Here is a 27,759-nt window from a genome sequence, read left to right on the forward strand (position 1 = left end):
GAAGGAAACACTACATGTACTCATTACCTTACTCATGTAACCGTAACCCCTCTGTACAGTTATCTTACAACAAAAAACATATACTAAAAAAAAAAAAAAAGAAAACGAAAAACAAACAGGAGAGAAGGTCAATTTGAGTACACCAAGAAGGAGCAGCATGTGAATAACTTTGGCATGAGCAGCATGTGAATAACTTTGGCATGTGAATAACTTTGTAGAAACACAGGTAGAGCCCCAGAGAGAGGATGGACAATTTGAGAATTGTATAAATGGGATTTTGTTATAAATGAAAAACAAGGGAAATACCGATGGATTAAAGAAGACTAATCAGAACAAAATGAGTCAAAATTGCTTATGTATATTTATAAATAATAAATTAGGCAACTTCAGAGCTAAGTCATTTCTCACTGAAAATATGTCCTACTTCTAAGAAAGCCCAATCACTTGACAATACGATTGACCACAGATTAAGTTGATATCCTTTCAATTATTTTTATGGCTGAAGATAAAAGAAATAACTATACAATGAGAAAAATATTGCTGATAAAAAGTGAAGAGAAATAGGAATATAAAGCCTGAAAGGATATGTACACTACTTTATGATGTAAAAAAAAACTTGAATAAATACGAAGTTTTTATTTCATATATACTAAAGGTCTACAACTAACTTAGATTAGAGTGCTTTCTATTATAGTTAATAAGATGATAAATTAGTTCTGTATTTAAAAATTTTTTAAAATATGTAGGATATTGTACCAAAATATTTGTCCTCTTTAGGGACATGCAAGAATCATTTTATTTTCTATAACTTTATGAAAATATTCTTATAGGTGATCATATAACTGAATTTGTTTGAGCCACGGGTAATCCAAGACAAGTCAGGAATTTCTCCCATCCAGGTACTAACCAGGCCCTACCCTGCTTAGCTTCTGGTATCAGAAGAGACTAGGCAATTCAGGGTGTTATAGCAGTAGACAAGTTGGGAATTTCTAAATAAGATCTAAGTACTACACCTTACATTCAAGAGCTGCTCATTTTGGAAGCTAAAATTTCGTTTCAAGTAAAAATCAAATAAAATGTATAAGCTCCATAAATATCTTTTTATTGTTCCCCAAACAACTTTTTCACAGTCTCACATCATTATAAAAAACCTACTAAACAAGATGAATAATATTTAGAAAGCAAAAATGTCTATGTAATAATCTCTTGTCAGCAGAAAACCTGCTGAATTTAACTCAGATCTACAAATACATACTGTTTTATTGACCTGAAAAATTATTATACCAGCAATCAATTTGATCATGGAAAACCATTACTGCAGCTCAAATTTTGGAAGGCTTCAGAGCATTTGCTGTCCACTGTGTCAATTCTCTAAACATACATAATTTCGAGACACATATTCATACATGTACACTCATACTTAAGTATGTTTGTTACTTGTGTGAGTGTTTAATTAATATTTATATATTGTTGAAACTCTATGAAAAAGCCATTGAGCCTAACCTTTTCGTACTATTAGAATTAACACATTTTTGGTGAATGTGTGTGCACAGAAAGTTTATAATGTTCCTGCTTTTATTATTTATGATTATTATTATACATTTAAATATTGAACTGTTGTCATTTGCATTTGTTTTACTGTTCACGAAACACAGCATTCTCAGATTATGTCATTTCTCTTTCTGTGTTTTATTTTTGATCAATTTTTAATGTCTTTATAAAATAGGTATACATGACCACTTTTTCTTATGTATTGCAATTTTTCTGAGAATTTATCTTCAAATTTATTAGGTGAATAGGTGATAAGTCTTCTTAATATCATGACAAATAAAATGCATTCTTCTTGTACTAGACCAAACATTAATTTATGATGACATTTCAATTACAATTACTCTCTTGTGATTACAACTCTTGCACACTCATATAATGATATAAGAAATTAGATATAGCAGCATCTAACTAAAAGAATCATTCTTCTATCTACAGGTATTTTCTTGAGGCACATTTAGAATTCATTTATATCTTCACACAGTAGTACTGTCACAAATGAGCTGGAAACAGTCTGAACTTGTAAAAACATGTCTTTAAGCTCTTATTTAAAAGAGGAATAGAAATTTAAAACCTAACAAACCTGATGTTTCTAGTAGACCATAATTTACCATGTGATTGTCAGAACCAAAGCACCTGCACACCTGAGGCAAACATTGCAGGTAACAAACCATTGATTGCCAGGAGTTTCCCACTACTCTTGTCTTCCCTGGCCCCCACAGCAAGTCATCTAGCATATTTCCCTCTCAAAACCTTCCTCCTTCCCAAACCACAGCCTTTTCTATGCACAGAATCTTTAGCCTTTGCCAATAGTGACATCCACTTTCTCAGGCTGGTGCACCATCCATCCGGAAGGTAAACTGGATGACACAAAGGCATAAAGCTGAACCAGCCATATAAAAAACTGAGCTTTTAGATAAACATAAAGTACAAACCACAGAACTGGGTGCTTTTTGATCCTGGAAACAATTTACCAGAGTCAAAAATGAACATTCAAGTGTTTGATTTCCTCTCCAATGATAGGATCTGGGGATCTGAGATCATGAGGCCACAATAAAGAATTTAGACAGTGCTTACTAATTCAGCAAACTCTAGTTCAAAAGCAGAGGGGCAAAGAATAAAGGAAGAAAGGAGTGGAGGAGAGTGAAACGAAATACTCTCTGTAATTTCTTCTACAGACTTTCTCCCAGAACTGTGAAGAACAAGACCAAGGAGGAGTGGGGGGAAGGGGGAAAGGGGGGGGTTGGATCACTTATTGTAACTGAAACCACAAGTTACAATACTCTCCAGAGATTCTAAGTATCCAGACATCTGTTGGATAACAAATGTGGCCAAACATGCATCTTTAAAGAGGTTTCTAGGTTATTCAGTGACAGCTTTACGATTCAGAAAACAGATAATCCAAATGAAGGAAGAGCTAATCTGCTTCCATTACTTGCCATGAAAGCATAATTAGGGATATAATATCCACACAGGAAAAAAGGTAGCTAGAAGCATAAATCATTTGAAGCCTCCAAAATATTAAAAAAAATTTTTCTTTAGTGCTGCTAAAATATAAGCATGTTTTAATGTGCATTTGGTTTATATAATCAATCTCCATTAAGACAAAATATATTAGAAATTATTCAGTAGGACTGAGACCCATAACAATGGTAACTCTTCACTCATTTCTATGAACACTAGGCTTTGTCTGGAACTTTCCAGAAGAATCTGTTCAACCTAGCAAACATAAACAGGGTTCCAATGATAATGAGGATGCTAAGTAACACCTGATACAGCTCAAGCAAAGCTGGCATGAAAATAAGCTTTAAACACATGCCTGTGGTTTAAAAAAAAATGAAAGCTAATCTTCAGTATATCAGGCATATTTTGCCTCTCATCAGTCCTTTGCAAGACTTTTGTTGGCTATCTTTGTTGCCAAAAAATGCAGAACATGTTGGACACAGACAAATGTTTGTGAAACCTTATATTGTTGATAAATAGAACAATAAGGAAAATCTAGGCAGCCCTAACTTTCATCCTCTAACCAGAAGGGATAAAGAATATCTGTAAATTCCTCAGACCATATAGAAATCTTGTTCATAATCTATGTCGTCTATTTTCAAAGCTAATGCAATGTTGTCTAGGACCAAATTCTGAAGTAGTTTTGTTTTTTCCATGCTGTTCTTTTAGATGTTTTCTTCTGCAAGATATGAGAAACAACAAAGAATTCCTGAAGAGATTATTTGCTGATATAGAATAACCCTGACCCTTAAAACATCTATTTCAATGTTTTGTGTGGTTCTCCAATGAGGGTTGCACAAGAATTCCCTGGGAAGAAATTTCAATGTCTATGGCTTATTTTCTCCTAAAACATTTCCATTTCTTTTAGGAAGACACAATATAGTTTGTTAAAGGTCACAACTTACAGCCTCAGCAAGTAGCTGGCAGAAGAAACAATCAAGAGGACTCTAAAACATAAAGAAATAATACAAATATGGAATAGAAATTCTGATTTGATATGCTACATACAACATATTGAAATTTTCTGTACACAATACATTTGTAAAATTATTAAATTTAAAAACCACCTGTTTTTCTCGAGGACAGCCTAGACAATTTACTGAGACTCTCATCTCAAAATAATACCTTGGTACTACTCAGTGGTAGAATGCATACCTAGCCTATGTGAGACCCTGGGTTCTCAATCCCTAGTATTGTCAAAAAACATTTTTTTAAATGTTTATGTTGCCAAATTTTGCTGGAGAGTTTTTAGGAAACATATTTTAAAATATGAGAGGTTATATAATTCATATAGTAATTGATACAAAAAAGGAATGTTGGAAAGTTGGTTGTAAAATAAATGCTGAGATGAATCGATGAACTAAAAAGTCACGTTTGAAAGATGAGTAGGAATTAATGGAATTGTTTTGAGTTTAACTCAGAGACTAACCTTCTTGTTTTGTTCACAAATTTCCTTTGGTTCCTATGACTAAAAATGGTGACAGTTACAGAAGCATGGTTAGATTGAGTCTATTAGTTTTAGTATTTTTCTTTTTCTTTATTTTTTTTGTCGGTCCTGGGGCTTGAACTCTGGGCCTGAGAGCTGTCCCTCAGCTCTTCAGCTCAAGGCTAGTGCTCTACCACTTGAGCTACAGCGCCACTTCCGTTTTTCTGGTGGTTTATTGGAGATAAGAGTTTAACGGACTTTCCTGCCAAGGCTGACTTTGAACCACGATCCTCAGATCTCAGCCTCCTGAGTAGCTAGGATTACAGGCTTGAGCCACCGGCACCTGGCTTAGTTTTAGTATTCTTATTGATTTGGGCCAAATGTGACAGAAGAATTCAAAGTTTGCATATCAATTATTCATTGTACCGCACACCTCAGTGTGAACTTTTCTGTTTAAAATGCACCATATTTTTTAAGAGTGAAATATTTCATTCTGTATCATTGATCATCACCTGGAAAACACAATCATGAGCAGTGATCATTGGAATCTCAGTATGGTCAGGTCAGGCAGCATCACCATTTGAATCTAAGGAAAGGATGGCCTGAGGAATTATGGGACTCTGTACAGCTAAAAAATCATGATACAGATCCTAGAATCTTTTTGTGGGGTCGGGGAGGCTTCCGTATGTTTTATACGCATTCCTGTCTTTTCAAATATTAAATTGCTACCCTGACCCTTATTTTTATGAGCTCTTAGGTGACTGAGGAAAAGTTACTAGAGAAATTAATCGCTTTCTCTTTGTAATATGATACAGTTCCATGGTAGAATACGTCCTGAATTTAGTTTGGTCTCTCACACATTCACCAAACATATATATTCATTGCCTCTCTTAATCTTTCTCTCTCTCTCTCTCTCTCTCTCTCTCTCATATAACATGTTTGTCGTATTCTCTCAGATATACACACATGCCCATACATAAGTATGTACATATTTCTTTCTTCTAAATTTCTCCTTTCTTCCTCTGGTCTCCTCACGCTCATATCATTTGCCCCATACCAGAAGCCCTAGAAGGTACATGACTAGATAAAATGATTTTCTCTACTTTCATCACACGTTCACTCACAGATTCCTCTCTTAAATTCAGTCTCCTAATCCTAGTTATGAATATTGTAACTAAGCTCTTTTATACACATATCTTCATATGCTGCTAACTGTAGACATGTTCAGTAGACTTAAGTGGATAACACTGCTAAGGCAAAACTTGAGTACTTTTTTTTTTTTTTTGGGTCTGGTCGTGAGGCCTGAACTCTGGGCCTGGGTGCTGTCTCTCAGCTCTTCAGCTCAAGGCTAGCGCTCTACCACTTGAGCCCAGCGCCACTTCTGGCTTTTTTCTTTTTGCTTATGTGGTGCTAAGGAATCGAACCCAGGGCCTCATGCATGCAAGGCAAGCGCTCTACCACTGAGCCACCTTCCCAGCCCCAAAACTTGAGTACTTTTAATAGAAAATCACTTTCCAGATTTTTTTAAAAACACTATACAATTCTTTAATTTTCTACCAGAAATAGAGATGTCAGACATAGAATTTCCCTTTAACTAAGATATCCTTTCCAAGGATTCAAATTTCGAATTCACTCTTATTTGTCATCTTATGCAAATTCATTCAAAAACATTCGTAATCCTCTTCCAAAGGCTCCTGCGCTTTTCCTATTCAAGTTGATGAGGATGTGTGAGCAAATTTCTTGGCTTTGGAAACTATGGCACTATGGAATCTATGGAAGAAGTCCCAGAGAAGAGCGTGGGCATGATGTCTTCATGGCTCTGAGAGCACAAGGGCATTTCTTTAAGGACCTGCAGAATCCAGCCATGGATACATGAAACTGACAGCAGTGCTCTGGAATGCATTGCTCCCCTCTGATTCACCATCCGCTTACTTTTCATGCCGACCTCACTATCTGGCAGGAATCTCCTAGCATTTTGCATGCATCTCAAAGATGGTTTCCATTACCCTTCTAGTCACGAAATTGTCATTCTGGACATGTGCCCGATACAACTAACACCATACAAAGACTGTGTAAATATTTTAACATATCTTTGATGGTTTTTTCCCCTCCCCTCAGTGGAAAATAGAGCTGTGACCTATGCCAAAAGAGAAAAATAAAGCTTTGTAGGAAGTGTGAAGCAATCATCTGTTGATTACTAGGCTCTTTATTGTTACCAAATCATAATAAACTCAACAATAACAACAAAAAGAAAGTGTTTCCATTAGCTCATAAGCTTTTCCTCTACCATTGTTTTTAATCTGCAAATATTGCCTTGTGACCTTCTAAGTATATTCAGTAAAATAGCATACTCTATGTAAGTATGCAAAAATCTCCGTATCTTTAGTGAATAGCATTATTGTCACTGGAAAACTATATAGTTTGCCTAGTGCTGGGTTTCATAAAGAAATATTATTTATGGAGGAGTATTTTTTAAATTGTATCTTTCTATTGACTGACACCAAATGCACCTCTCCTATTTTAGTACTATTAAAGAAAGTTTCTTAATTTTTTAATCATTCATAGAAATTGCTTATATTGTCAAGAAGGCTCAATTAATTGCTAATCTTTCAGAATTTAGATGGCTAATTTTTGTTCTATGGGAAGAGTTGAAGTGGAAGTGGACATCTGAAATATTTCTTCTTTGATGATGCTCTCTTCTCTGAGGGAAAAAGTATCATATGCTTTGATGTTTTAACATTAATTACAGTATCCTGTTAATTATTATTATGCTTCTCTAATGTGATTATTTGCTGCTATAGTATCAGATATTTTCAGATATTTTTCTGTATCTCCTATATCTCATTTTTTTTGTGGGGGGGGATCTGGTCATGGGGCCTGAACTCTGGTCCTGGGCACTGTCCCTCAGCTCTTCAGCTCAAGGCTAGTGCTCTACCACTTGAGCCTCAGTGCCACTTCCAGATTTTTTCTTTTTGCTTATGTGGTGCTGAGGAATCGAACCCAGGGCCTCAGGCATGCAAGGCAAGTGCTCTACCACTGAGCCACCTTCCCGGCCCCCCTCCTATATCTCATAAAATAAAGATATGTACATTGTTGTCAATGATTTCACTGCAAAGCATCCTTACAGTAATGACCATTATGATCTTAAGCAGTGGTTCAGCCTGTTCCCAAATGAACATTATACATTACCTAGCAAATTGTGGGAGGTACTTCATATTGGAATCCAAGCTTTGCCTATGCTAAACACATGCTCCACTAAACTACAATTTTGAGCATTAATATTAATTTTTGTCATTTGTGAATGAAGTTCCTTTCCCAAAATATGAACTATAAAGTTCAGATTAAACTACATAAAACTCCTATAAATTTCAGATTAAACTTTGATTTAAAAGACGCAAAGTATCTATGAAAAGAAATGAATAGATAAGAATATTTGTGTACTTCCAACTTCCTCGGTGGTATCCTTGCTCCCTTCCTGATAGCAACATTTAAGTCAGCAGGATTCCAGTCTTCATGAAAGAGTAATTTTAGTTACAGTTCAGAGTGAGGCTAAGGGACATTAAAAGTCTCTTCAGAAACAATCCATTTTATACATCAACATCCAACAAAGTTCTAGAAACTTAGCCTCCTGTTTTTATGGAAAATTTCACAACCTTCATTTCACAAGCAACGTGTGGATCTAATAACTATGGTAGTTTTGTTTTTCTCTGCCTGGCAAAAACCAATGTTCTGTGATACACAATCTTGATTTTTACTTGATATCTGACAATATTTTGGTTAGGGAGAGATGAACTAGATGATTTGTACTTTCTATCTATCATCATAGTTCGAGGAAAGCTCATCTAATGATTCCCTCATTGAATTTACTTGCACACATTTATGGCTAACACTCCTAAAATATGTTTTGAAGAAGCCAGAATAACATCAACATGTTTTTATTCCTTGTTAGCACCAGATTTCATGAACCTCTGAGATAGTACAGAATGTTTGGTTTTGAGTTTTAATTTTAGGTTACCTAAATATGTCAGTAAAAATAATACATATAGCACATCTCTAAGTTGTTTATGTAAATTCTAAGCTACACTATTGTGACATTCTTCACAAAAAAAAAAACTGTAGTGAAGATAACATGAGGTTTTCTAAAAAAATAAATCTGTGGCTCTACTGATGAATACAATTTCAAGCTATGACCAGCTTGTGTTTATAGAGATGTCCCATCACAAAGCATGATTCTTTTACTTTGATAAAATTAAAATGCAGTGAATGAAGTGAAAATTACAAAGCCACCCTTGTGGTTTAGTCAAAGGTTTCATTAACAAATCTCTGTGTAAAAATTAATTTGAATGGATCAAGAAATATGAGGTTGTATGCCTTATATTAGTGAAGTTTCATGATTATAACGGGAAGGCAGAATAACAATATTTCAATATAATGCATTGAACATCTATGACTAGTGAAAGGTGAATAGCACATCAGCATTTATTTAATGTCATCACCAAAAGCTTTAAGCAGAAAAGGATGCATATTATCATATTCATAAGTCTGACTGTAATACTGGCACAGCTGCAAACATTTGCACATTTAGATGTCTTATTCTTAACACACAAAGGATTCATACAATATTCTAAGGATTCTTGAAGCTAGATATTCCCTCATGGGGCTTGAACTCTGAGCCTGGATGCTGTCCCTCAGCTCTTCAGCACCACTTTAGCCACAGCACCATTTCCTGTTTTCTGATAGCTTATTGGAGTGCCTGGGCTGGCTTTGAACGGGGATCCTCAGAGCTCAGCTTCCTGAGGGGCTGGGATTACAGTCGTGAGCCACCAGCATCTGGCCCCCTTCCTTCTCTTACCATTATACATTAATTGCAGGCCCACCTAAACTTTTTAAACTCTAGAGTTGAAAGTTACAAATCAAAGTTTAAAAGAGTGTCTTTTGTTATGAAAAAAAAAAGCTAAATGAGCCAAAAAGCATTCTATGAGAAGCTAGTAAATATGCTAAAGACAAAATGTGCTCATAAGAAAACCATAGTGGAAAAAATCTCCTATTAAACAAATTTAACATTCATTTACTAAAGAATGTAAAAAAGCTTTTTAAATGTTAAAGCAGATGGTACTCTCTAAGAGAAGTATATACTAGGCAATGCTGTCAGATTTATTTGACAATAGATCTTTCTATTCATTCAATTAATCTCACATTCTGGAATTACTGTTCCCATGGGACTCATAGAAGCCAGTTAATAATAAAGGGAAGTAGCATAAGCTGATATCTGTGACAAAAGACTTTTGGGAATATGTGTGGTTTTTCAAGGAGATACAGGTGACTTAGAATCATATTAACACACTAATTGTAAGTTAACTGTACACAAAGTCTGTTCAAGAAACAGCAGTTCATGTCAGTAAAGTAGGCATGACCAATAAACCCTGCCAAATATGGCTAGTCCCATAAGGCACTCTTGATTCAAACTTCACAAAAGCATCATGTGTACTACCTTAACAGTTAGGATTTCCTAACATTTTGTGCCAAAGGAACAAGTAAAAAATACTTCATTCATCATTATTAACCATTGCGCCATTATCATTTACCTAATTTTTTTCTATGAATACAAAAGGAGTTTCTACTCCAGTAATTATTTAAAAGGAGGACAAGTCTTGGTTCAAATCTAAGGTTAGGTTATAATGCTATATAAGCTATATAGTTATAGAGATAGATAGATAGAGATTATATACATAGATTATATACATAGGTTGGTAGTATGTAGATAGGTAGATAGATAGATAGATAGATAGAAATGGATCAACTTGGAAATCTAATTTGCATATATGTGTATGTAAATAAATAAATATGGAGAACTGGATATGTAGATAGGTATATTTTCCTTGGATAATTCCTTATATAGTGTCTGTTCAATAAAAATTAATTCATGGGTGAATAAGTATAACAAAATATTTTGGGGAATTGTGGTTCAAGCCTGTAATCTAGTTCCATCTCAACCAATGACTCACATGGTAGCTTGTGCCTACTATCACAGCTGTGGGGGAAGCACATGGTTGGGTGCCATGTCATGTGCCTGTCATCTCCCATGACATGGGGAAACACAAATAGGAAGATAGTAGTTGAATGCAGCCTAAAATTAGAACCTACCTAGTAAATAACTAACATGAAAAGGTGCTGCAGACATGACTAAAAATATACTTTACAATACACCCAAGTGGATCCTCTTAAGATTATCCTACAACAAAAACACACTTTTTCCCACTTTTGAGAGGTAAGAATAGGGCTTTTCATCCTGACAAGACAACAAGCTGGCATTCTGAATAATGAGTGAATCAAACTCACTCTTCAGTTTATAGATATTAGTCCAAAGATAGCAGATAATTAAAAATGGAGAGCAATAAGTAGCATGTACACTTCTTTTAATGATAGAATACAGAAAGAGAAAACACCCTTTTCCTGCTGAAAGCATTGTTACTCAGGCCCCACAGGTACCATGGATGTGAAGCTGATGATACTGTCCTAGATTGGCCATCCACAAAGGAGATGACTAAAGTGAGACTTCAATAATACCTGACTACAGGCATGAATGACTCAAGAGTTGCTTCATTTGGATATGACAAAGGAAGAAAGTCTGTGTTTACTAGTCCCAGAACACACATAGCCTAGAAATCAAGACCCACTCCCTGATACAGGCTTGGTTTACCACACTTGGAAATATTTTGGAAAAGCAGAGACTCAAAAGGAAGATGAAAACTCAGTAGAGAAGAACCGACAAAATAAGAAAGTTCCACTCATAAGTGTGAATGGAGCATGATACCAAACATTTGATCATCTAGAGTGCTCTGTTATGAATCAACAACACTCAGGGATCATTTACACTGCAAATTTAAAAACTGAATAAGTATCTTTAATAGTGTCTTTTATGTCACAAAGTATGTTAGGTAAAGAACTTGGGATTTAAGTTGAAATGGGTAACACTGGAATATAGACTCGGAATATAATCACCTCAAAAATATATTTATATATGTATATATTGTATGTATATATACCTGAGTATATATACATATATACAAGTATACATATTGAATATTGTATATTGTCTGATATTATTATATTATATTATTATATTATTATTATTACTACTATTACTATATCTCCCATCTGGTCCAAGATTTAAGCTCAAGCATTTAATACTATCACCTTCAAGACTAGTGAATTCCATAGAGCTGAATACTCTGAAGAAGTGTATTCCTTACCATCTTTTAAAAGTCTATTGTAAATAAATTTTATAGTAGTCTTTTAACTCTTGCTTTATTTAAGTAGAGGTATTTGGGAGGAAAGAAAGTTAAGGATATCAAGGTTAGGAAAGACCCAAGAAGAAAAGAGAAAGAAAGAAAAAAACACATTCTTTTAAAATATGTTTCCTTACCCTTTTTTCAAAGGACTAAACTATAGATGACATTCCAGAAAGTACTTTGTTTTAAAACTCATGAGTGAGGTCTAATAAGATAAAAACAACATAAAACTTACTGAGGCATACAAATTCTCCTGGGCATTGTACAAGGTATTGAGCACAGAGATATAGGAGATATAAGGAATGCCTTTACTTGTTTATAAACATACGGAACCCGAGATTCAGTTCACAGGAACCTATCTCCAACCTCAAAGATAGGAGAAAAGTCCTGAGACTTTCCTCAGTCATAAGCTAGTTATACCAGTTTTCACAAGAATGCAAATATTGCAAAATCACTAGCATCTACAAAACAAAGCTTAACTTACCCTATACAAGAGGAAAAGCTATTTCAAAATGAATTTAAGCAAAACATGACATCTTTTCTTATTTCTTAACCATTTTCTTCTTTTGATAGAAAGAAGGGCAGCTGCCAGCTCACCTGTGTCAAACCCCACACTTGGTACAATGTCCACTGTTCCATGAAAGGCTCCAGCCCACGCTGAGGTAGCAGTGGTGACTGTGGTCGCATCTGTCTTTGCGATGTCACACTGGGGAGCAGGAATCCTGGCCGCACGCACTGATGGCATTAGCAGGGGCCCATAGGATGGATCCAGAGCAGAGCCAGCTGCAGGGTGATGGTGGTGGTGGTGGTGATGGTGGTGGCGGCGGTGGTGCATGTGCGCATGCGGGTGGTGCCGCATGTATACATCATGCATGTGGCTGTATGACGGGCTCACCTGAGATGCCAAAGGATAGTGCCAGGACTCAGACGTGGGAGTGGGAGGGGCTGGGCCAGTCTGATGCAGGCTATGGCCTGGCCAGGGGCTGGGGTCAGCTGCAGTAAAGGTGCCAGGGGGTGCGGTGACCTGGAAGTCAGGATGAACTCCCCCCAAACAGGGTGCCGGTGGGGGCTGGTAAGAGCTGGTCCAAAAAGAAGTTGGGAAACTACTCCGCTGGCTTGAGAGAGCTGAGCTGTCTGAGAAGACAGAAAACACATTATTTATGTAAGATTCAGTTCTGGGGCAGACTTGTCTTTACTTGCCTGAACATGTTTTATAAGCAGGTGCATTAGCATGCACTCTTTCTTTCTCCGCTTGGGGTAAACTGATACCACGTTAACCTCTGGGCTTCCATGCTAGCATAGTGGTCAGAATTCCAAGAGTTGAATGCTCTTCTCCCTTTCCTCCCCTTCCTAACATCCACTTCACATTTGATCATTCAGCCTGTGCTGTCCTGGGTTTGTAATTTGAGAACTGAAGAGTTTTGCTGACTCATGGAAGTCACGTGGGCCTTAAGCCTGCAAGATGACATAGCTGCACATTTCTCCAATAAAGAATAGTTATGCCAAAGGTGAGCTGTGAGTTGATTGGGAGTAATTTTATCCACCCTGGTTAAGCAAAAATAGTTTTTAGTCAAATATTTCCAATGCCAATAGTAACAAATTGCATCAAGATCATCTTGAATTGTGCTCACCGACTTATTTACCACTAACATTGTATGTCATTTCATTTTTCTCCTAGGGAAACTTATTGGTCTACGGACTCAGAATAACAGTGGTTAACATGATGAGAATCACATTTTCAACTCCAGGTCAGGGACTTTTCACAGATGATCTCAGTCAAGAATCCCACCAATGTCAAGAGGGAGTTATTTTATCCAATCCATTTTAGTGATGAGGAAATAAAAGCAGAGAAACAGTTTAAGGCAGACTGGTAAGAACAATCCAATAGCCTCTCTCAATGATCAAAAGGCTTCATAACTACCAGAGGGTACAATTAAAAATGTACCCCAAACCTCTGGAATTTATGACAATTCTGTGGAAATAATATTGTAAGGAGATTCCAGTATAGGATATGGGTTTGGAAGCTTATAGGTTTAGAGGTTATGAGGAGTTGGAAATAACAAATAATAGTTATAAGGAAGGAACCTAGTTATAAGGAAGGAACAGGAAGAATTCTCTGCAACTCCACCAGTCCTATCAACTTAATATCCTCATCATCACATGTATGGATAACCTACTATGTGACAAACATAGGGTCAGGGATGCCTAGACATCATTTTTATTTAGAGGAGGGCAGATAAAGTGTGGTCAAGTAGAAGGCGGAGATAAAGAACCTGGGAACAGCCTAACAAAGTGATAACTGTTAAAGCTGAAAGGTTCCATAGTAGGTAATCCTGTAAAGGAGGAGGAGAGAGTTACATATGTACACACATGTAAATATAAACGTGTGTGCAGACACACAGTACTCACACAGGTCTACATACAGTAGTGAGAGCAGTACATCATTTAAAGACTATAATTTGTTCATTAGGGAGTAAGTGACCAAAAAGTAAAGTCTATAAGACTGTAGAGCTTCAAAGGCCTCAGAAGAGTGTGACCTTTCTGTCCAGAGTACTGAATACAATTCTATTCCCTGAGGGAAATCTTCAAAGGATTTTAATCTAGTTAATGTAGAGTAAGATCCACATATGTTCACCTGTAGTGACCATGTCTCTAATCTCTTGTCTCTAGTTTTGTGTAGGTGGTCAAAAAGTTATCATGCCAGCTCACACCTTATGGACTACAAGTGAACATAATGATTCTTTTGCCTCTTCCCCCAAACCCCACTTCTCCAAAAAAAGTTTAGGGCTGAAATGCATTTCACTCAGATTATTGTTTTTCAGTCAGAATCTAGCATTCTGTTGAGTGCCTTATTGATTGTTCCTTGTTATAGCTGAACATAGCCACTAAAGGTATTAGTAATACATGTATTTTCATATATGATTCCATATTTTTAAAAAAAACTTGCTAGGTCTTCTCACTGAATGAAGGATATTCTAAGGAGTGATCTGAATTAGGAATACTCAAAATCTTAACATTTATTATCATTTCACTTCATAAATTTCTAAGAGACAGTTTTCCTGCCATAGGGAAAAGCATAAATAACTTAAATCAACCACCAAATATATCATGAAACTGGTATAACTAGGCTGTCACTGTGCTGTCATATTCTCTAATTTTCATACAAGTTGTGGCACTAGTAGTACAACTAATATCACCATCATTCTCTTTATTTGTTCCATGAATAAATACATTGACAGTAAAATTTAGAGTAAAACTGTAGCTCTCAAATCATTTGCAGAAACAGGAAAAAATGGTGTTAAGGAGGCATTAGATAAGACTATCTACTCATCTTCAGGCATTTCCAGAAAGCTATCAATAGATTGTGCTTCAACTCAATCTCAAATATGTTGTTCTCTTACTTGAAGCAAATATGTTTTCTTTAATCATTGCCTCCTGTGGGCATATGAAAAATGCTGCTAATGAAAAGGAAAATTGCAAATCTTGTGGAAAAACAATTCAGTTTGTCTTAGGCAATGGAATTTGTAGAACATTTTTGTTACACTAATAATGAAAGTCATCATGATTAAGACATAAAGCCCACATTAAGTTCATGGAGGGTTCTCTGAATCACACACCACAGCTTGGCCATCACCAATTTATCACTTTGCCATCACAAATTTCATCTTTGGGACGAAGTCTTCATTCTGCTCATAACTTCCCTCTCCTGGTACAACCAGAATTCCATTATAAAACCTACTGAACTCCAGACCACAAATATGTGCCTGAGACAGAGTTCCCTTTATTCACCAACGCCCCTCCCCCCAGCTTCAAAATGTCAAAAGTAGAGAGAATATTCCATTTTTTCTGAGTGTTTATGTTTCATCTCTTCTAGTTTGTATGTACATAGAACCAGTCGTATACATTTGTTATAATTTGAGATCTTCATACACAAATATATATTGAACAAATTCCTTCCCCAAACAATCTAATCCTATTTATGAATTATCATGTTGCAGAGAGTGAACACATCATCATTGAAAGTAGACATCTATTTTTCAAAGATTGAACAATAACACTTGACAATCCTGGAGGGAAAAAAATAAAATTAAAAGCAACTTAATATTTTCCCAGCTGGCATAAGCCATTACTATAAATTCTCCAGAGATCTATACATGCCTTTACCAAAAACACTGTTGCACTTTATAGATAACTGAAACAATACTGAGTGGAAAATAATTATGCAGAAATCTATACTCCAGAATCACTACTTGGTATCTTGCTTATTTAAAAGAAAATTCCTTACACAACAAAACAGATGACATGTTTTGCTTCATGCTGGAGAAGCAGTGTGCTTATTTCATATGTATGTAAATTTTTTCATTATGTGACTCTGCTTATGGGTACTTAATCATAGCCACATTGTTGAATATAAAAACATATGAAAAATTGTGCTAGCTATTTCCATGCAATACTACTTTTTCGGGTTGATGGAAGGAAACCCAAACTCTCTATGGTAATTTTGGGTTCACTACTATTCAAGATTTGGGTCACAATAATATTTCAATGATATTAGCTCTGATAGTCAAACATATATGTAGAGCCTAAATATAATTTGGTTCAGTTCCCATTTGAGATTTACAATGATTATACACTCAGAAGCACACATATACACAAATCTACACACATTCATTTCTAAATGAAAAAGACAATGGAAAAAAAGTATTTTCCAGGATGAGCTATCCCGAGAATGCTAAACAATATCACTAAGTAACTTTAGACCAGAAATGTATGCAAGAAAAACGAAGGAGTTTAACATAAGATATCAAATACCTCTTTCAATTTGGGATGCTTTTCATATTAACCTTATATATTTCTTTTTTAAAACTGAAGAGAGAATACTTTGAGGAAGAAAAAAATTCAAAATCTAAATTATTTTAAAATATTTAATTTTGAAAACAAAGAAAATTATCTTAAGAAAAGGGGAACATGAAACTCTTGAACTCATCATCTTCATAACCTTTGTATTAAATATTGATGAAAAATACTTTGCATTTAAAGATAACCTTTACATAAAAGATCTCATTAAAGAAAACATCCTCAACACAATTCCTGATATAATTTAAGTTCCATTCTCTTATTCTGCTTTCCAATAAAACGAACTATTGGATCAGAAGTCAAATGAAATCTCTGTTCCATTATCGATCATGTGTGATTTGTACCATCAAAAGATTGCCTCTGGTTATTTTATTGTAGAGTTGCTCAAAATAGGTCTTGTGACTCCCCAAGGAGAGATTTAGAGTGGTGTGGGCTGCCCATACCCCCGGAGGGCACTGGGATGACTTCAGTGGGACCTCACTTTTACATGTTCTTCCTAAACTTCCTGAAATCGAGTTCTTCCAGTGCCTCCTAGAATTCTTGCTCAGCTCTGTTGTTCCCAGTTAGCCAGCTTATCAGCATGCATCTCCTCCTATAGGCTGGTAAAGTTTAGTATTCATTTGCGGGGGTCTTCCCCTTATAACTGAGATGCTACTAGCAGATTATTACAGCCGCTGACCAATAGATAATTAGCTTTGAAACTACAAGAAAAAATTGCCAGTAATTTTATCAATATGCAGAATTTTTAAATCTCTGACCTATTTTGGTAAGCCTTGATAACTAACACTATCTTTTACACACACAACACACACACACACACACACATACAACTTTCAGGGAAAATAGATGCATAGTGTAAGGTGACAAGCACATTTTCTTAACTGAAAAGCTCTATTTACCACTCATTAAAATGTATAGTAAAGGGGCTGGGAAGGTGGCTCAGTGGCAGAGCGCTTGCCTTGCATGCTCGAGGCCCTGGGTTCGATTCCTCAGCACCATATAAGCAAAAAGAAAAAAGCCGGAAGTGGCGCTGTGGCTCAAGTGGTAGAGCGCTAGCCTTGAGCTGAAGAGCTGAGGGACAGCGCCCAGGCCCAGAGTTCAGGCCCCACAACTGGACCCAAAAAAAAAATGTATAGTAAAATTAGCGATAACTGATAAGAGGTTCTACCAACGAGCACAAAAAAATATTTCCTCTCAGTGCTGGGTGACAGTGGCAACACCTATAATTCTAGCTACTCTAAAAGCTGTGATATAGAGGTTCATAGTTTGAAGCCAGCCTAGAGAGAAAAATCTGTGGAACTAGACTGAATCTCCAATTAACTAACAAAAAGCTTACTGGATACATGGCCCAAGTGGTAGTGTACTAGCTGAGCAAGCAAACTTAAGCAAGCAGGTAGCCCTGAGTTCAAATTTTGGTACTGACAATGTCCCTAGCTCATAAAAAATGCACGTTAAATTTGATACTACTATATTATTATCTATGTCAGTATATTAGCCTGAACATTTACTATTAATCTATTCTACAATGAAACATAATTCAGTTCTTAGTTCATTTGTATCTCTGTATCATGTCAGTGGGTGTGTGATAACTTCATGCTACAAACTAGATGATTTAATATTGGTGTTTAGTAGCTCCTTTATAAAGTGCTATCACCTTTAACAAGATGGATAGCCTATAGCTCCTATTTTTCCAAGATATTTTTTTAAAAAAATAATGCTTCACAAAGCAATGCTTCAGAACAGAATCAAGATTTTTTTCTGTGCCAAATGAGTATAAACTAACTTAAGGAAAGAGAATAAGCACCTGACTTTAATTGTATACTTTGTTCCAAATCCTGTGCTAAAGTATTCACACACATTATCACAAAAATTTTATAACATTAGAAGAATGTCAACAAACACATACTACAGTGAGGGAATTTGAGCTCAGAGAGATTTTAAATTTTTAATCCAAGATTATATTGCAACCTGCAAATAATAAGGTAAGGACCTGAATCCAAAATGAGCAGGATCCAAAGACTACACTATTAATCCTGTGTCGTTTTTAGCACTTACAATTACATCTCACCACCATATGGCACTCACATTGTTACACTGTCTCTGCAACCTTTCTTTTGTGGCTCCCATGCATCATACCCGAGTTTGTATGTTGATTTAAAGCAAAGACAAAAGTAGAAGCAATAGTAAATTCTTTCTTTTGTGGCTCCCATGCATCATACCCGAGTTTGTATGTTGATTTAAAGCAAAGACACAAGTAGAAGCAATAGCAAATTCTTTTTACATATAAGAAGTAAATAATACATTTGAAATCACAGAACTTTACACAAAGAAAAACAGCAATTATTTTATTCAATTACTTGTTTTATAAGTGAGAAAACTGTACCAAGAGATATCATACAGCATAGTACCAAAAAATCCTCTACTGAAGACTTTTGTTTTTCTAATCTTAGGTGCATGGTACCAACTTAGTTCACCTCCAAAAACCTAATCAATCCGTTTTATTTAGAGTATCCACATAAAAAGACATTTTCTTGGAGAAAAATTATGTGAACCAACTAGATAGGGTATTTATAGTCACAGTGGGAGAGGAAGAGACAAAATGCCTTAGAATATGTGTCCTATCACTTCACCTCAAGCACCGAAGGATGTCTGTTCCTCACTGAACATTCTTTTTTTTTTTTTTTTTTGGTCGGCCATGGGGCTTGAACTCTGGGCCTTGGCACTGTCCCTCAGATCTTCAGCACAAGGTGAGCACTCTACCACTTGCGCTATAGCGCCACTTCCGGTTTTCTGGTGGTTTATTGGAGATAGGAGTCTCACGGTCTCTCCTGCCCGGGCTGGCTTTGAACCGCAATCCTCAGATCTCAGCCTCCTGAGTAGCTAGGATTACAGGCGTGAGCCACCAGCACCCGGCCCTCACTGAACATTCTAAGTTCAGCCCATCTTCTGGTCCTTTACTCTGGCTAGTTCTCCTCAGTAGAATTTTTTTTTCAGAAATATTCATATGAAGAATATTATTTTCTTCAGGTCTCTTGAGATGAAACCATCTCAGATAAGGCTTCCATTGTCATCCTGCAGGTCACAGTATCTTTTTCACTATCTCTACCATCCAGGAAAAAAACAAAACAAAGCTATTACGTGGACAGAAGGCTTCTGTCAATCTACTTGCTGTTCTAGTCCCCATATCCGGAATTCTACTTACTGCACAGTAGGAGAGTAATTATGTACAACATAAATTTCATTAGAATGAAACAAGAGGTACACTTGAAAAAGATATGAAATAAAAGACAACTTTTATCATAATCATTAAAAAACATCACTGTTCACTCTGTTTACTAAAATATTACATCTGCTTAAAGATCTCTGATTATTCTAATTATATATATATATATATATATATATATATATACATGAAGAGTACCCATGGATTGAAGTGGTTTTGCATATATATATATATATATATATATATATATACACACACACACACATATATATGTAAATATATGCATATATATGTAAATTCTACTGACTGTAATGCTGTAAACAACTTCTATGGATAATTTTGGGCCCAAGTTTCTGCTTTCCAGGCGGAGCAATCCACAGTTTTTGTTTTTTTTTTAAAAAGTGGACATCACATTTATTACTCTAGTGAAACATTGTTTTCATAGAATTTATTATTAACAGGCTATTTAGTAAAACTATAAGATTCATTGAGGATTTCTTACTTCCTACAAATTATTAACATTTACTATATGCTGTTAAATAGAATATGAGATGACTCCATAAGCATCTTAGGGCTCAGTTTCTGGAAAAAAGTCCATGGTATTTACCAATTAAGTATTGTGTATGCCAGAGAAAAATGGGAGGGGAATGGACAGGGAGGAAGGAAAGGAAAAGGGAAAGAGCAAAAAGGGGGAAAGGGGGAAAAAAAAACATTTGATCTACAGATCAGACCTAGCAAGCAAGCCAGCACCTGTCCAACAGAGTAGAACCATTCCTCTGAAATTGAGAGGAGCCAGTAGTCACAGCTCACCTGAGCCTACTTCAGGTGGCTTCTTCATGAGGATCACTCTGAGCATTTGATAGAGTATGATGTGGGTGCAATGGATTTGTGGCAAGGCACCCTACAACATGTCTAGCAGCACTAGATCAGAACTTGTCACACTTTCTTCTCCATCTAAATCACTGAAAAGGCTAATTTAATACAAGCTAGAGTGTCTGATACTCTAGGTCTAAGGCATGGCTCAAGAATTTGAATTTCTCACAGACTTCTGTGTGATGTCCATCTTCCTAATAAGGAAAGCAAGCAGATGTAAAGAACCACGTTATTAGATTCTTCTTGTAAGTAGGTAATTTGGAGGAAAAAAATCTGTAATGCCTTCTCTCTGAAGCTATCATGGGAAGGACGTGGTATTTTCTCCTCTAGCCTTGTAATTACCATGATTAAGACGTCACACAATTTTTCATGAGTCAGAAGTCAGATGCAAACAAATCTCTGTTACCTCCATACCGAAGGCAATCAAGAAGAGTTCATCTGAAGCTTTCTGTGTGTATCAAGGTAAAAACATCAGATTAAACCATAAAGATGCTACTTTTGATGACTAGATTGTATTCTATAAAGAGTGAATAATAAATCCACAGAGGAAAAAAAAAGCTGCAGGAAGAACACATAAGGCTTTAAACCTGTGTTCCCTTCAGATTCAGACCTCTACTAGGTCACCACGTAACACGTACAGGAATGAGCAAAAGCTATTTTTTTTTTTAAATAGAAGCTGATTCAGGCACGCCTATTATTCAGAGATCCAAATTGGGCCATGGGGGCTTTAGCAATGGGGCTTTGCAGCTCCATTCACAGCCACTATAAACTCAGGCTCAGTTATATCACTATTTTCCATGAGGAATTTAAGGGGTGTGACTGCATCCTTTCCAATCCTGCATTCCACATGTGACAAAACTGATCCAGCTGTTTGTCTGAAAGAAATTCCTTGCTGTCCTTAAAAATTAAAAACCTAGTGGATATCCGTCCTCCAGGGGCAAGCCTCCAGCTGGAACCTGGTACAGGCAGTGGCGTAACAGAGACAGTGCCCTGGACAGCATCTGCTTTTGAATTCTTACCTCGCCATAGGGGGGTTAGCCCCATCTTGCTTTTTGAAATGGCAGATTCTGGGTGGAAGGTGCTGGCTTGGCCCAAAGCTCTTGAGAAGTGTTCATCCACTACTGACCCAATGTCTCCCTGGAAATAAGTGAAAAGGACACAGCGAGAGTTAAGGTACTCCATCTCGGCAGGCTGGTCTTTCTCCTCCTCCTCCTCCTCCTCATCCTCCTCCTCCTCCTCCTCTTGTTTGCTGGGAAGGGTGATTTCCAGAGAGTCCTGCATCTTGCTGTATACCGCTAACTTCTTCTGGGATGGAATAAACAAAACACAGTATCAAAGGCAGTTTGTAAAAAAGCATTAACCAGTTAACTTTTCACTTACAAAAAAAAAAGAATCTAAATATTAACATATGTTTGCAAACTGTTTCTTCTACAGCTATTTTACTCTATCGTTTCCCTCCCCAAACCTGCTGCCTCCTTCTGCACTAAGAGAGGGGAAAAAAAATCTGTCATTTTAAATTTGGCAAAGAAAAAAGTTCATTATCAAATTCCAATATTTTCAGTGTCAGACAGAATTTTGGTTTTGTTGTTTTTGCTTTAAATCCAACTACACTAATAGAGTGATGGTTAAAACACAGTGACAGATTCTTTTCCAACCCTCCCCCCCCATTTTAGATTGGCTATTAAAGATGTTATGTAGCAGTGACATTATAGCTTAGGATAAAGAAGAAGAGAGGAGAGGAGACCTAACTGTCCAGGGGCAGGGTGGAGAAGAAAAGCTTTTCATAAATGAAATAAACTAAAATAAAAACAGGAATGCAGCATCTTATAAAAGGATTTGGCAGATATGCTGAACTCATTTCTCAAAACTCAAACTGAAATGACAAAATAAGTCTGTGTGAAGATCCATTTTGCATGGAACATATTTTTCAGATGTTCTGCTAACCACCATTATCATAGAAAGAAAAAATGTTTTATTGTGGCTTACTGAAAATAATACCAAATACTAACAAAGACTATCTTTCTCAGATAAAAATGAGAAAACTTTGGCAATGTGAAATAACTGACAGACGATCATCACAACAGTAAAAATTAACCTATATTATGCTAGAAACACTTCTCCAACCCTGGCTTATTTCCTCACTCAATATTTACAAACCCATACCATAGTTATTATTACTAAACTTAAAGACAAAGACATTAAATCATCAAGGAGTTAAATGAGTTGCTGAAAGTCAGAAACATAGAAAGGGGAGCCAGAATGCACAATAAGGCATTCATAGGTATAGATGTCTGTGTGTGTATGTGTGTGTGTATGTCTTTTGTCTGTCTGTTTGTTCTCATGAAATTTGTTGAAGAAAGGAAACATACCTAATGAGACAGGTCACTGAAATATATTCTGTGCTGTTATTCTGTGTTATGCTGGTAGTTAATTGTTTCTTTTTCTTCCTTTTCAATATTCTTTACTAAGCATGTGCTATTTTGATCATCAAATGCTTCAATGTGAATTACTTTTTAAAAGATAATGCTAACATCTCATAAAAAGTGTGATTTTAGTGACCAAATAAACTTTCTATATTATATAAACAAAACTTAATGTTTTGTCACATCATTTCTTAGAGAAAAATAATATGTTCTGAAAAAACAAATATAAACTAAGAATGGAAAACTTTTCCAGAGTGTTCACTAGGGTTGCTTATGTTATCAAAACACATAACATACATATTATAATTATATACGCAACTATTAACTTTTCAACTTATAGCCAAAAACTATAAATTTATCATCAAATAAGTTGCATAGTTTCTCCTAGAAATAAAAATTTGATATTTTTTTGAGACTTTCAATTCTATTATAAGGAGATGGTTACTAACTCAGGAACATTATTTGTGCGTATATGTACTCCTTTTTAATTTTAAATTTGTGTCGAATAATAGATCAATCATACATCCTTGTGTCGTGATATATCTTCTGATTAATACATGATTACAATTACTGTTTATATTTATTTAATCTGCTTTATACATATTGAATGTATTTATACTTAAATTCTATAATAAAATATAGTAACATAAGTTACAGATAAAATGAGTAGATTGAACTAAATGACTTCCAGCTTTAAATTCTATTATAAAAGTAAACCAGTATGATTTATTAATCAAATCACAGTGTTGTTTCCCCATGTGTATATATATTTATCCAAAATGTATATTGTCACAGTATATGAAAGCACTTTCTCCTGAATATTCCATGAGATCAGAAAAAAATGTTTTTATATTTTAAGAAAATTAAAACAACTACAGTGGTTCACTGGCCAGAAGATTCATCATTACCTACAAAACCGATTTGTTGTTCTTATATCCAGCTCAGCTTTGTGAGTTTGCTTTAAATATATTTAAATGAATATTTTTAAATATATTTTATTTGTTTAATTTTAAATTTTATTCTTTCAAAAAGACTCTTGCTTGTGTTAATTACCCCAATAAACCCAAGTATTTATTTTACCCTCAATTAACAGCAATTATTTCTTATATAATAAAGTTTTATGTGTGTACGATTTGAGAAGTTTAAGTCCTGATACTAAAGTAAAATAGCATGGTGACCAATAAAAGCAGTCATAAAATATCTTAAATTTTAGTTGATGGCAGTTGAATTTATGCTATAGAATTTCAGTCTATTTAAGACAGAATAATTTTCTGAATACTGTGTATGTTGTTAGGTAAAAAAATTAATCTTTAAAAGTACGTAATTTTGCTTAGCACTAGCAGCTCATATCTATAATGCTAGCTAATCAAGAGTCTGAGATCTGAGGATTAAAGTTCAAAGCCAGCCTGGGCAGGAAAAGTCCATGAGACTCTTATCTCCAATAAACCACCAGAAAACCCTTATTATGTCTGTCAATCTTCAACATTTCACTCAACTCCAGACTCAAGTCACCTTGGGAAAAATTTGTTCCAATGGTGCAGTAGTAATGAAAGGTAATGTGTGCCTCGAAGTTAACAGCTACCTGGGGTTCTTATTTTGATTATTTTGGTTTTGTTAGCAGTTCTTTAGAGTTTTATAAGACATCCATTAAAAAAATATTTGAGAGAGTTGGTATTTTTTAACTGATTGATCATTTTAAGAAAAATAAGAACTAAATTATACTTTTACCTTGACTCTGGAAGTCTAGGGTCTAATGCATTGAGATTTTGACTCTAACACTAAGGATATTTTATTCCAAAAAGTGAATATCAAATAAATACAGAACATAGAAAAAGTACACATTAAAAAAAGGCAAATCATTTACTATAACTACCAAACCACAGCTATCAGAAAGTAACAAACTATCAAGTGTTTCTGAAGAAAATTAGGGTGGTGTGAATGTTATCATGAGTCAATTGCTATTTAAATTTTGTGTCTGCTTTCTTCTTGTTCTCAATTTTATAACACTTATACAATTTTAAATTATCATTTTAGGTAGTGATTGAGCCCTTTTGATACTTTTAGATTCTTATTTTAACCAGGGCTATTGGTAATCAGGTTAAAATAAATGTGTTGGGAATGTAAATATTTAAATTGAACCTCTATAGTTGGGTAATAACAAAGGTATAAAGTAGAAGAATGAAGGATAGTGGGAACCAAAAGCCACCACCTGAAGGCTGGCCAGGTCCAAACTGCAGCAGGAATGTATAAGGAAAAGGATTTGTCTGATGAGAGAGACAGACAGACAGACAGACAGACAGAGATAGAGAGACAGAGACAGAGAGAGACAGAAAGAGACTTCTCTGACAAGAGCCAAATACCACTAACTCCCCAAGGGTTAAGCCTGGAAAAGGCCAAATGATTAGTGTGCATATATGGAATTTTTTTAAGGAAACAAAAGTATTTTCATGAATCACTGAAATCATTGGATATTTAGAAACAACTCTTTTTTGATTTCCACTGGCTCTCTCTTATAAATGCAATGATTATTTTATGTTTAAAACATATTCTAAACCTCAAAAAAAGAAAATCCACTAACCCAGAGTAAATTCATCAAACTCAGAAAGTCCATAAAAGGAGTCCCTTTCTCTTTGATCATACTTTTAAAATTTTATTTGTACAACAGATTTTTTTTTAATATCTCAGAGAGATACTCTTCGAAAAAAACAAGATGTTGTTCCAAGATACTCTTGGAAAACACACCACAGATCTTTTATATATTTTGTTTCACTTAACTCTGACACACAAATTATTAGCCAAAAAATAATTCCTAATTTACATATGCAAAACCTAGTTGTCTAGAGTAAGGATCACCTAAGTAGAAGTATATGACTACAAAGTATGTGCTAATAAATAGACTAGGGAGAATGAGTCTCTATAAGATAATTATTTTGGCTGAATAAACTAATTCAAACCCAAGGATACCATCCCATTCTAACAAGAACAAAAGGGAAGTGAAAACTGCTATTATAACAAAGTTATCTGTCATTGGTCTAGTCTTAAAAATAATATATAAGGTTAGCTATAGCATTTAAAATTTAGTTTAAACATATTAGAGATATGTGAGATATTAGAGATATGCTATTAATAAATGCAATGATTTTCTAAGTCACACATCTGAAAATACATTGGCCCCTTGGCTATCAGATACATACTGCACATGCCTACAACCAGAAATTCTATTTTGGAAAATGTGAGCAAAGTCAGCTCATAAGAAACAGTCACACCTCATGATTCTGGGTTTGTTTTTGTCTGCTTGGTTTTTTTTTAATTTTTAATAGTAGAGAGAAGCAAACCAAAAATAATATTGCTTAATCTGATGTGCTACTTTTGTGTACATGGCCTTTAAATGATTCTGGTCATAATAATAATAATAATAAAAAAAACCTACCCTCTCCACGGATGAAAATTTTCCACTTTTGATGAAGTTAAAAAAAAATGTGCCACAGGCTTAGAAGCAATTTCAAAATTTGCATTCCCAAAATGTTTTAAGCAATGATCACATCATTAGAGTATGTCTTCTTACTCAAACCAACTACTTTGAATGAAACAACAGTTTCTGATGTATAAATCTCTGGTATGTGTGCATAATCCTGTGACTAGACTTAGGTATGATGCTTTCAAATTATCCATCCATTCATTCAACCAACTTCCCATTGATTCTTATTTGTGTCAGCAATTGTGCAAGCATTTGGATATATGAAGAAAAACAGCATACTCCATCCCATAAATGAAACTGTGCATAGCTAGGAAAAGATTTGAAGGAAACAGTAAATAAAGAAAGCTCCATGGTTTATCCAAATGATTAACTGTTATTTCTCCAAGTAGCTAATATTCCAAATTTTTTAAATGAGGAAAGTAGGGAGGGAACATTAGGTAACCATGAATTGAATTCTGCTCTGTAAGATAACAGATATAAGGAGAAAACAAGACAAATAAATCAAATAGCAAAGAAAATGGCAAAGAGAATTTCACCAAATTTTCAGAGCAAGTCTAAGAACCTTTTGGCCCTGAGCTTGCCTTTCTGAAAATGAAGTATTTTGATTGGATTATTTCAGTGGTCTCATCCAACTCTATATCCTAATAAGCAAAATACTGGAGTTTTAGACAAATTCACACTTTATTTTGTTTCTTTCATTGGCCACCTCTTTTGATTTCACAGAACCCTAGCCAAAAATTCATCTACAGACAACTGAACACTAACTCACTTCCAGATGTGGGCCATCTAGCCCAATTCCTAGAAACTGGTTATGATACATAAAAGGATATATCTTTAGAGTCTTCCTACTCTATCCTCCAAGGAAAAGCAATTGGGCATCCTAAAATAATAACAGTTTTAAGAAGAAAGGACACCTGTTGAGATTAGGTCACTTTTTTCCTCTACCAATATTAGGAGACAAGTGAAAAATAGCTCAGTTACCCCAGCTCAGAGCACACTAGTAAATCACTAGCATAAATCTGGTATCTACTGAGATATGTATAAATATGGTATTTACGAGTTGTTCTAACAGCAGCTGTGTGTGCCTAATGGTTCAAGGCACTTCTCAGGGTCTTCTTAAATGAGGAGCCAAAGCA

At 35.3% G+C, this 27,759-nt stretch overlaps 1 protein-coding gene across 1 annotated transcript in view; it reads right to left on the bottom strand.

Annotated features, from left to right (window-relative positions):
- The window catches only part of Vgll3 (vestigial like family member 3), a 36,736-nt gene that overhangs the window by 3,134 nt on the left and 5,843 nt on the right, over positions 1-27,759 (bottom strand). Inside the window, exons 2-3 of the mRNA XM_042676957.1 lie at positions 21,742-22,027; positions 12,367-12,903 (exon numbers count right to left, since the gene is read on the bottom strand). Of these exons, the coding sequence (XP_042532891.1) occupies positions 12,367-12,903; positions 21,742-22,027 (823 nt within the window). The remainder of the gene's footprint in view (positions 1-12,366; positions 12,904-21,741; positions 22,028-27,759) is intronic.

The sequence above is a fragment of the Dipodomys spectabilis genome, unplaced genomic scaffold (assembly GCF_019054845.1).
Source record: "Dipodomys spectabilis isolate Male_0828 unplaced genomic scaffold, ASM1905484v1 ptg000032l, whole genome shotgun sequence".
In the NCBI taxonomy this organism is placed as follows: Eukaryota; Metazoa; Chordata; class Mammalia; order Rodentia; family Heteromyidae; genus Dipodomys; species Dipodomys spectabilis.